We start from the raw sequence: 12599 nt of genomic DNA on the forward strand, positions 1-12599 counted from the left end.
AAACAGGATAAAACAACTGTCGATAGGTATGCTTATGTATTTATTTATTGAAAGACTCATTAATCACTCAGTAATGGACCAGTAACAACTCATTTCTCCTGTATAATGCTCATCTTATGTGCCCTTGCAAGATGATAAACACCTGCATGGTTATGGAGTGGAGCTCCCTGCTCTATTTCTGTTCCACCAACGATGCCAAACCACACTGAGCAGCAGAGCCCTGGAGTCCTCAAGCATTTGGTTGTGGCTGCCACAGGATCCTCTGAGAATCCTGTTTGGACTGTGTATTTGTCTTTGCTTGGGTCAGCAGCATTTGTGCCAACGAGTACAGAGGTTTACCAGCTGGACAGTGGCTGTGAGACCTGTGGGTTCACTGCCAAATGACACTCACTCAGATGCTCATATCTGCATTTACGTGCACAAGCGGCAGCATGCTGCCACGTACCGCGGATTCCTCTGCCAGTCATGCATAGAGAATGCTGTATGTGGTGTGAATAACAATGATAACTTGTATTGAGGGAAAATTTGGAGCTTTGTTTAAAAGGTTATTCCATAGGTTACTTGAATAGTTTATTTCTAAGTGAGAAAAACCAGAGATGGTTTGCATAATTAATTCTTTAAGAAATTAAATTGACAACTGTTCATTTGACAAAAGGAAATGAATCTATTTTATTGACAAAATGGCAGCACACTACTTTTTAAGTAGATGGTAATTTTTCTAAATGGAATATTTACAATTTTCAAATTTTGATTTTTGTCGGATTATATCCCAGAACTTTGAACCCAGAAATCGGCATTCCTCAGAATAATAATTTTTGATAGCTGGATTGCTTTTCCATGTAATGTGTTCTTAGAAACTCTCCTCTGAATGTCAGAGGGGGTTTATTTTAAAATCTGTCATTTTCAGCTGTTGGCTGACAGTTTTGAAAAATAAACATAAATAGAGAATCATCTAAATTATCAGTGTCATTCACTTCACCTGCCACTGTTCATAATGTTTTACCTTATGTGTATATGTTTATCCTAAAAGTTGATGATACAGGAAGAACATAATGAAAATTCCTCTTTAAAAAATAGAAAAATAACAGCATATAGTGTGTAGTACCTGGAATCTGGCTCAAATATATCAAACAAATGTAAATAAGACATTAATAAGGATCAGTGTGGTGCAGGTAATTAAATAAACTTGTCTTGTTTAGAAGTAACAAGACAGCTAGACTATCGTTAAAAAGACGTTTTGTTCTGCTAATGAACATAGTCAGATGAATTTGTCATAAATTGAAATGAAAGCTACAGCAGCAAGACTGCAGTGTAATGAAAGAAAAAAAGAAAAGCCGTTGTCATTCAAGTGATGTGTTGCCATGGCATTTGGCTCAGGACCTAAAAATCTCCTTCACTTTGTGTTTGCCGTTTACTTTCTGTGTTTCCTCACCCATTTCATTTTCTCCTCCTCTGTCTTCTCCTCGACCCCCCGCCTGTTGTCCGGCTGCTGTCCTTCAATAACTGACACTTTATCACTTGTATTTCACAGCCTTTACTTCCTTTATTCTTTCTTATCTTGGGTTTTTCTCGTACCGCCAGGACATGTATCCTCCATCTGTTTTATGCATCCAGCCTCTTCCGTTTCATGGAGAAAACCCATCAGTGAGCATTTTTGGGGCTTGTGGATTTTTGCCATTAGGTGCTTTTTTTTTGTTACCTTGCCTGTTTGTGTAATGATCTGTATCTCCAATGCTGAGTAGTAGCACTCCAGCAAATGCTGATAAAAGTATTGTTTTGCCATGTAAGAAACTCCACAATCAAATGATTTCCTATTTAGAATCAGCACTCTTATCTTTTTCCACTGTAATTAGCTTGATCGAGCTGCTTAAAATTCACACTCATTAATGAGAGCTCTTGTTTGGGCTTGTTTATATGCACACAACTTGTCTTGCATCACACCAGAAAACACATCCTGACGATCAGAGATAGTTGCTCAACCAATTTGTGGCTGCGAGCGTGTCTGAACATGGGAACAAAGGAAATCCAAAAAGCTGTCTTAGCGGCAGAGATGCAGTCTTTCAGATCAAAGAATGAAAATTGTTCTAGATTATTTCATTAAAGTTACATTTGCTATTACACATAAAACATGGACCACAATGCAGTAAAACAGCATCTTCACCTGGTTAATTTAAACATTTCTGCGTATTGTCATTGTGTTTATAATTAAGCCCTTATAACATCTTAATTATACATTTATATACTATTATTGGTCGGTGCATATGCTTGTCAAACCATTGCTGCCATTTGTAACGGAGAGCTTTATTAAGGTCAGTGTCCAAATTTGAGCTAATCTTAACTGTAGAAACAGATGTCCCTTTCATGTTTTGTTTAGACTGACCTCTATGCAGGAGAGTTCAATCGCCTTCTCTACCTCCGGTTCCAATTTCTTGTATTTATCATACAAAACCTTTATTATTGCCAGACCTTTTTGTTATTCTTCTCATATTTCTTCTTAAAGATATTGTTAAAACGTATATAATTGAAGCCCATTTAAATGTCCCCCAGAAAGATGATGCAGAGTCATTATATTGCAAAGCTGTGTTTTTTTTTTTCTAGAACATTTATGGCTAAAAATAATGTGACTGGAAAAAATAAATATGTGCAATGCTTTGAAAACTATTTATATCCCTTGGGTGTAAAATACTGTTGTAACATGTGGATATTTCCTTAGACAAATACAAAAATATGATCTTATTTGCATTTAAAAGCTCTCCTTTCTCTTTAAAAATGAACCAATCCCCAAACAGACTCTTGAGTCCAGTTCTTTGATCCTTATTTCTTAAGTGTCTGGTTAGGCATCATCAGTGGATCAAGTTGTTTGATGCTTATACTTGGCTTACCAATACATTATGAGCAACATGAAAATGGGATTTCAACTCAAACAGAACACAGCGGGGGCAGCAGATGTGCTTCCTCAAGATGCAACAAAACTTAATTTAAAGACAACATGATCTTAGCTAACAGCTTTCCCATCACAACACCAGGACAACCAGGCAGAATCCCAGTTGAACCTACTGGAGTTTGGTGTTAATAACCAAAACATAAACATACATTTTTTAAAAAAAGAAGTGAAACAGAGAGATCATGAAAACTTTAGATTCAACGTTTCAGATCAAAATTGCATCTAGGATCTTTGCAAAGATGCCAAACAGCGCATCACCAGCCAACCTTAAGCTTTTTTTTGGGAGAAAAAAATAAGTACTTATTGTGGCATCATTGTTGTTAAAATCCTGATGAGCTCTGGTCCAAGCTGGCCCTTGGGCAGTTCATACCCACACACGTCTTCAATTTCATACCCATGTACTTAACACTTGCCTGTCAGTGTATTCCTCTTGATGTTTGAGCACTTTGATACGGCATAAATATGAATAATTATAAAAATACTCAAATCTCATGTATGATTTACTTTTATGTAATATGTAAGTATTATTTTCTGAATTGTTTTAAATGACACTGTTTCCATTGGTTGTTGTTCTCATCCTTGTTTTGGGACAAAAAACTCATTATTAGAAATTAGGAGTCCTAATCAAACCAAAAGTAATTTTGAAAATCATCCAAAACGATATTTTGAGCGTCATATCTAGTGATCAAAAGTTAAACTATAAATGGACCAGTATTGATTAGTCTGCAAGCAGTCGATTCCTGTTGCAACACCTGGCCCAGCTATTATCCTTTAACACTGAGGACTGAGGCAAACGTAGAGGACTATGGCAAATGATACAAGTTTTACGTGTGTGGGGTCGTTTGGACCCCATTTCCACATACAAGGGTTAAAATAAAAAGTAACATTTTGGGATCTCATTTACGTCTTCAACTTGTTGAACCTCAGGTCTGTCTTCATAATGTCAGTCAGGGTCGCAACTACATATTATTCACCCTGACGTACCCCAAGTAAGGTACGTCAGGGTGAAGGAGCATAGAAAACATACGCTCGCTCTACCACTCCCGCCCTAAGAGGGGGGTTTTGACGCCCCCTCTGGTGCAGCGCCCCTATGCGTTGCATGCGCTGCATACCCACTTTTTGCGCCACTGATGTCAGTCAGTGCCCACATTGCTGCTCCTCCTGCACCATTCCACCATCCTTCTTGAAAAATATGCCAAATCTTCCACTTGAGGTGGAATCCAGAAACAATTCACCTTTTACTATTGAAAGATGATGGCCTCTAATTTAAAGGAGTTGGTCCTGATGTTTCCCGGCACAGGCTGTTTGTGAAAGAAGGAAAACATTTTCATGCGAACCTGCTTGACAGGATCCTTTTTTATAAAATCCATGTTTCCTTTTCTTGTCATTGGTTTTTCATTTTCTAGCTGCAGCTACATGACAACAAAGCCATCAATCTGCTGGTGTCACCTCCTTCCCTCAAACCCTTTGTGCTCGGTATTGGTGAGCTCTGAATAAACTGCTGGTAACCTTTTCATCCTGTGTGTGTGTGTACGCTGGTTGTTGGATCTACACACACATTCCTACCAACAAAAGATGATGGGGTTTTTTTTGTTTGCTTTTTTTTTGCATCTCACAGTGATTCTTAGATGCCAATAATCCCCTGAGCCAACAAACAAGCACTCACACACAGCTGGGATTGTACATGGCCTTTGGCTTTAATGATTTCCTCAATCCTCTACAGTGATTCCTGAAAGGATATGAAGAGGAGGGGCTGCGGGGGTATTTTAACAAAAACAAAAAGAGATGAGAAGCTTTGAAGTTTATTGGTTTAAAAACTTTCTTTCCCTTTTTGTCTTTGCTTTCGTTTATCATCTTTTTTTCTTCCCTCCTTTTCTCTTTTTCATCGAGCTGGAAAGAATAGCAATTATCACCCAGAGCTGGTGGAAGCACTTGTAAATGATTGAAAGAGAAGAGGTGGGAGAGAGTGGACAGTCTAATAAGATCTGGAGAGCTGAAAGTCTCCACTGATACAGAGTCTGTTTCAGCAGCATGATGCCTCCTTTTTTTATCTATTCATCCTACGTTCTCTTCTCGTTTCTTCTCTTGTGCACTCCTTCTTGAACTTGCGCTCCCCACTCTTCCGGAGGCAAAAAAAAAACAAAACAAGCGCAATTATAAACTCTGGACATTTCTCGGAAAACTGACCTTGGATGTCACTTAAGCACACAAAGGCTCAAAAACTGTCAGAACAGGAGCGCTGAGGAACAAATCGCCTGCTGTGTGGGTTTGCATGATCAGATGGCCTGAACTGTTGTACTTCAGGGACATCACAAACCGTTCACACTCTTTGAACTTTTCCACATTTTCCCTCGTTACAACCACAGACTTCCATGGATTTTTATTATTTTATGTGATAGATCAACACAAAACGGGGCATGAGTGTTGAGTGTAAGGAAAATGGTTTTAACATTATCTATTAAAAAATCCCTCATGTGTAGTCCCTTTTAATCTCATACCCCTAAATATAATTCAGTCCATTAAATTGTTGTAGAAGTCACCTGTTTTTGTAAACTGGGTTACTTTGTGTGTAATTTATTCTTAGAGCGACTGAAGAAGACCAAAGCACACAACAGGCCTAAAATATCTAAGGACATTTCTAAAGAGATGACAAAGCCACTGGCATCTACTGGTCAAGCCATGCCACACATCTGCTAAGTGGTTTTAAAAGCACAACATTTGAATTAACACATTCATTCCACCCGTTTCATATGAACTGTTGAGGATGCTTGTAATGGTGAAATAACTAAATAAAATTCATATCAACTCAAATGCAAAGTGATATTTTTTTTCTACATTTTTCAAAATGGGAAAAGAGCAGAAAATACTCCCATTTTCTGCTTCTTCAGTGCAATGAAATTCTACCACAGTAAACAATTAGTTTACCTTGTGGCGTTTTACACATCGGTTCAGTACCATTAAACGTGGAGAGTGCCATACCTATTAATGGGCTTCAGAATAATGAACAAACCTGTTAAGCAACCTAATAGACCTGTTAAGAACAGTAACCGGTGGAGCTGAGGGAACCTGACAGCGACCCAGAGGGAAAAAGACGTGTTAGGGATGTCTGCAATAACTCATCGATCTTTCCGCTTTGATATACGAGTTGATATTTGGTGAGGATGGCAGAGCAAATCAGCAACACACGACAGGAGGAAAGAAACGGAAGCAGACAAACAGCAGTAACTCTGTGAACGGATGCCATATCAGACGGAGAACCAACCTGAGTGCTCCCGTTTTCTGCTTCTTCTTGACCCAGGCTGAATCATAGCCTTAAATTACCCCATATGCTGTTTGCGTGTAAGTGTGTGTGTGTTTAGTTCTTCAGGTGTGCTCAGACTGTACTGTGTCAGTACATGTGGAGCTAACCTCACGGCCTTGAGATATAGCTCATAATTATTGTCTGTGTGTGTGTATTACCATATATATTTGCAGACAGCGCACTGTTGTATCCCTTAGTGCAGCGGGTGTCCCAGATAAAACAATCACACAGCCTGATTGTCTAATGTATTACTGCAATATCACATATACACATGAGACATTATTGTGTGGAATGTATTTGTGTTGGATAATTTGAATAATGTGTAAATTACATGAAAGCTCTAGCTTATCATCACATTTCTCAATCAATTTTACCTCAAACCACATTCATATACTTTTATTGTTCATAATGCAAATTTCCTCTGTTTGTCATTTACATGTGCCTACACAGTCTTCTGATTCAACTGAGGAAATTACAGTTGGAAGGCTTATTTGTGTTTCAGCTGCATATCTAATAGCTTACAAAGTATATTAGCTACTGAAGTGCTCTACTGTTAAAGGTAAAGTCTTACAGAAGAACTGTTGTGACATCAGAGCCAAGTGTCCCCTCTTCACTCTGGGTTATGTGCCCTCTTTACACATAGCCCTCTTTACTCTGAGATGATCCAATGGGCATTCTAGGCAGAGGCCCAGGAGCTGTTGCTCTTCACCAGAATTATATAACTGTTCAAGTGCATTTATGAAAATCATAGTAACCTGCCCATACCGTACCTTTTTATAAGTGAGAAGCGCTTAGCTAGTCATTGACTTATGAACGAGTGTCTGAATTGTACAGATGCACTGATGGAGGTGAGGTGAAGCAGCCTGCAGTTATGTAAACCAGGGAGTTGCACTGCAATATGTGGTGTTAATATTGTTTCCGTCGATTTAGAAATGAGATTTTACAGTATATTGTTTTTAAATCCAGTATCTACAAGGTATAAGTGGGGCAGTGGGGAAAGGGGTGTTGTTCTCTTTTCTTGATGGGTACGCCTAAAACACTCCAGTCCAGTATTTGCCTTCAGAAGTCAGTTAATTAGTATGTTATATATACAATAACAGTACAGTTCAGCTATTTGGTCGCCTTAGTGTTTTGTAGGGAACAAACATAAAGACCAAGGAACTCATCAGTCAGGTCAGAGACAGAACTGTGGAGACTTTTGATGTGCTCTGGTTATAATGGTAGCAGTGTTTTAAAAGCAAAGCATGTTAATGTGCTAGAATGGCTCACAGTATTTTACGACTAACATTAGGCATCTCTAGACATGCAATGCTGGGAGATACCTGGAGCTGTAACTGCTGGGGAAAGAAATTAAAACCATTAGTTGTTTTCCTTCCTCTTGAAATGTACTGCATTTCATTAGACTGTTACATAAAAATCCAATAAGATATATGAAGCGTGTTGTTTTACTTTAGAAAAGACATGTAAAATGTTTAGCACTGTTAATATTGATGCAAGGCAGTGTAGTTCTGAAGTCTCTGTTACCATTGAAAACAAGCCAGATTGCCTGACATACGAGTTGATATTTGGTGAGGATGGCAGAGCAAATCTCAAAATGTCCGGTGTCATAAATTAATCTCTATATTAATAAAACGATTTTAATTTACTTTTTATTTATAATACTTTTCTCACAAACTTTTTTTTGCCTATTCCCTACTGAGTAAGTTAATATGTGTGTGATATTTGACTAAAATGAAAATAATAAACATAACTTGGAGAGTTCGGCCTGTGCCTTGCATGGCATTGTGGCTACAGGCTTGCTTGCATCACTTTTATAATTTACTGATAATGAATCTCAGAGTGAGAATATTTAATGATTACTTCAGAGACGTTTAAACATTTTCTCGCCATTGGTCTGCATGCACAATCTCAAACACACAGAAACGCACATGCATATATAATATTTTGACCATTATCTAAATCATGGATAAATTAGTTTGATTCGACTCTTTGGCGGCAGAGCAGTGGAGACTGAATATTTTCAGGTTTTATTTTGAGTAACTTCAAAGTCTGTTTTTTTTTTTTTTTAAACAATATGTGTCTTTAATAGCCTGTGTATCTAATTTAGCTATGCATTTTAAGGAGGGCATTTTTAGCATTGTAGCTGCTCACAGTCCCATGCTGCATGTGCAGCATCTCTTTCAAGCCAATAGCTCTATCTTTCCCTTGTGCCCTCGGTTGCAGTTCTTCCTCAGCTCATTTATTTCAATTTCTTCAGTTTTTTTCCACCATAGATTTCTTTGTTGTCTTTCCCATTTTGTAACTCTTCTCTCATTGTTCCCTCTTTTTGACTTCAGTGGGACGCTTGCTGATAGAGTTCAGCTCCCAGATGACAATGGAAAGACTGCAGAAAGAAAACCCAAACGTCACAGAGGGAGGCCGATACAAGCCGCCTGACTGCCGGCCGCGATGGAAGGTCTGTGGCTCTTTTTCTGTCTGATCGTTGTGTATTTTCATGTTTTGTTTTTAAACTTATTAAAAGCGTTCAAACTAGTAGATTTTTCAAAATCATTTCTTACAATGGATAGACTTAAACACGTTATGTGTGGCACAAAACAAAATTAGCATGAAAGAGATCTTATTTGATTGAGTTGTCTTGAAATTTATTGTTAAATGTATTGAGTTAGAATGTAGAAATGTATTGAATATAATGGAACAGAATATGATAATATAAATATCCTTTTTTATCCCACACTGGGGAAATTCAGGTGTTTCAGCAGCAATGTAAAGATAAGTGGATGCATGCATATTCACACAAGGTAAGCACAGAAACAAGAAGACTTGTACAGGGCGTATTTATAACACAGTCAGAGTACAGCCATTAAAAAAACTCAGATTAAAAACTATTTGCAACTGAGTAGGTTAATTTAAAGAAAAATGTTTATTTTTCTATAAAAAGTAGCAACTATCTATTTTCAAGAAATGGAAAAAAAACTTTTCTGCTCCCAATAAACATATTACCTTCCTAAAAATACCCTAAATGTTTTCTCCTGCCGAGCAAAACCATCTCATCTACCCCTCTCTTTCCTTATGTAAATTTGTGACAGATGTCAATCAGTAAGACAAAATATGTCCAATAAGATAGTTAAAAAGGATAGTTTAGCCATTTTCAATGTGTTCTTAAGCAATATTTCTCTTTAACATAAACACTGTTAGAATTTATGTTACAATCAAACAATAGATAAATCATTCAAAAGTCAAGATATTATCACTGCATCAAAGAAGTAAAATGTTTTGACTTTTTAATAACATAAATCAAGAACCACTGTTTTGCCATAATGTATTATTCAATAAAGTGGATAATTTGTTATTTGGCTTTAACTGAACTAGAACTGAGATCTTTTTTTATATATATCATTTTCTAAAGTTAACATTGTGGAAGTCTGTTTGGAGTCTCGCTTTTAATCATGATGTCCTCCAACCAGAAACTTTAGACCAAGACTGGCACAATAGAATCTTATTTTCCTTTCTCTACATTCTGGTTCAATTCTCATAACTTTAACAAGTAAAAGCCTAAATTATGGTGTGAAATATAAATCTGTTTGCCATAAAAGCATGTCTGCTTTTCACCCAGTTTCATTAAGTATTGCTGTTATGACTAATTGCTAACTCTGAAGAATCATCCTTTTTCAACTTCTGTGGCTGATATAGAAATAATCTCTATGTATCACAAGACAAGATATTCTGAATTGAAACCCCTAAATCTCTTATCCCATTATCTAGAGAAAAGAAGCTGTTCTATCTTTAGATTGTTACGTAATTATTTTTGCTATAACAAACCATGAGACAAACCCCATAGTATCTCAAGATGATATTATAATATTTCAAATATGCCTGTTTTCAGCTTGTATATGCTTAAGTATCTCATCTACAGAATATCTTCAACAAAACTTTCAACCATCTCTGGATCAGCAATAAATCAGCTCTGAAACAAAATAACTAAACCAAGATTTTCCCTGACTAAATATTTTTGATAGAATGTGAGAAAACACTTTTTTTCCATCAGTGAGCATGAATATGCATTTATTGATCAGTCTAAAAACATAGTTTTTTTTCCTTAACAGGTTAAGAAAAAAAGCACTTCTCAATGTTTTGCACAGCAAACATGCATTCTGGCATTTTTTTGTTGTTGCTGTGACATTTGCCATCAACTTGTACATTTCTGCAGAACATTCACACCCACACCTGACAACAGTAGCACCAAACAATCATGTTTCCTCTCAATAGGACCATTATAAATGTTTGGGGAGAAGGACAAATAGGTCCGAGGTGTTCCCAAATAATCTGATGACTTGCATAACCAAGGTATTTATTGCTGACACTTTGATACCCCAGGAATCTCCCGAACAGATTTTTTGTGCCGTATATGTGCTATTAATATGTAATTAAACCTCTCACAAGTGCATCTACATTTTTGTTTGCAAAAGTAATATTTTACAAAATAACTTTACAAGATAACTTTGACAGACCATCTGAAAGTATAGCGTAATTGTGAATTAGAGAGAAAATGACGCATGGTTTTCCAATTAAAAATAAAAAATAAATAAAAATGGGAAAAGTGTATATGCATTTAGAGCCTAATACCTTAATAGCTCTACATAAAATCCGCTACAATCTTTACCTAATCAAGCCACAAAGACTAGGGCTGCATAATAAGAATGAAAAATTTGTGATGTCATTGTTGAAGTATTGAATATTGATAATGATTATGATTAACCAGTATCTGATTACATTTTCTTCATCACAAGGTCACCACCAAGGGTTGTTAGTTTTAAATTTTCATCCACTTAAAATCCACAAAAAGTCCAGAAATTGAGGACAGTAGAATCTATTCAACTGGCCAAATATATTGTTTACAGGCAGAATGTAAATGAATGACATTTAAAATACATCATCCTGCCAAATCTTCTATCCAAGCAGTCATCTTGCCTATTTTAATGCCCACATCAATACTGTAATAGATTGTGACTCGAAGATTGTGCAAATGCAATGAAAGCAATCATTTATTTTTCTTTAACCTTATAAATGTGCCCTACTTTGTGTAGATTTCTCATTTAAAATCTTAACAAGATGCATAAAAGTTTGTGGCTGAAAACTTTTAAGGCAATGCAGGATGAACCCTTTCAAATGCTTATCTAAGTTTTGTTTCTGGTGGACCCGAGGTTAGTATGGATAAAAAAAAAAAACTCTATTTTTTCAGTGTTTTCCTGCTTTGATTTTCCTCAGGTGGTTTTATTATTCAGTGGCTCGTGATGAAATGAGGAGATCTTGTGCACAAAAGGTTGCAGATAACAAACAAGTGATTACATAAGTTTGGCATCTTTGTTCTGTAGGTTGCCATCATTATCCCATTCCGACACAGAGAAAATCACCTGAAGTACTGGCTCCACTATCTCCACCCGATCCTCAGACGGCAGAAGATTGACTACGGCATCTACATCATCAACCAGGTAGGGCGCCAAGAGTCTGGATGCTAACATGCAAACCCAGTGATTAGGATGTGGCCTGTCTGAGTTAAAATAATGTGTGGATGTCAGAGCTCAAAAATAAGTTCAGCAAGAGATCTAATGGCATCAGGATCAAGGTGAAGCTAACCAGACATGCAGTGTTTAACACCTGTCTCATTCCCAATGTGATAAAAAGCCGAACATCATGAACTTCTGCGTTTGTCACTGACTGTAGGAAACACTACAAAACCATGTAGTTAAAATCTTAAAAGTAGGGTGGTCATTTTGAAAAAAAAATGTCTCTTTTCTCCCAGTTGGTATGTAGACAGCAGATGGAAGTGATGCAGAAATTGCTCTTTGCGATATGTTTGTGTAACTGTGGATCTGGTCAGAGTGCAAGCACAATACCGCAAGAGCAGCATTCACTTTCTACAAGGATGTACGCAATGTGTCAAATTCTTAATAAGAAATCCATGAAACATATTTTTCTTTGAAGATTCAATTGATGAAGCGCCACATTATTACCACCTGTGGTACTTGAGTTCAAACTAATCGGTTTATTGTTTCGGAGTTGCCAAATGCTGGACAGCGTACAAACGTTGTAGCCTGCTTGGAGGAATCTGCTAAACACAATCATCCATAATGGAACTGTTGCCTGAACAAGCTCTGTCAGGTTATATCATGGAAGGATATTAGGAGAACTGCAATCATTGTCAATTATTTGAAATTATTACAGTAGTTGACAAATCGAACGTGGAAACTCGGAGCACATTATGATGCAAGCGCCTGAACTCCTATGGTCTGCTCTCTCCCTTTCTCGTCTCATATTTTTAAGGCTTTCTCCTAAAAGTAGAACTGAACCTCAGAG

General features: G+C 37.0%; 1 protein-coding gene across 3 annotated transcripts in view; it reads left to right on the forward strand.

The window, feature by feature from the left end:
* The window catches only part of b4galt2 (UDP-Gal:betaGlcNAc beta 1,4- galactosyltransferase, polypeptide 2), a 178324-nt gene that overhangs the window by 69631 nt on the left and 96094 nt on the right, over positions 1-12599 (forward strand). For all 3 annotated transcript variants that reach the window (XR_014084330.1, XM_081598501.1, XM_081598500.1), the window contains 2 exons: positions 8582-8700; positions 11618-11734. Coding sequence is in view for 2 of the 3 variants with exons in the window: in XM_081598501.1 (XP_081454627.1) it covers positions 8582-8700; positions 11618-11734 (236 nt within the window). In the remaining variant the exon portion in view is untranslated. The remainder of the gene's footprint in view (positions 1-8581; positions 8701-11617; positions 11735-12599) is intronic.

This window comes from Poecilia reticulata, chromosome 17, assembly GCF_904066995.2.
Source record: "Poecilia reticulata chromosome 17, P_reticulata-male-v2, whole genome shotgun sequence".
Taxonomy (NCBI): domain Eukaryota; kingdom Metazoa; phylum Chordata; class Actinopteri; order Cyprinodontiformes; family Poeciliidae; genus Poecilia; species Poecilia reticulata.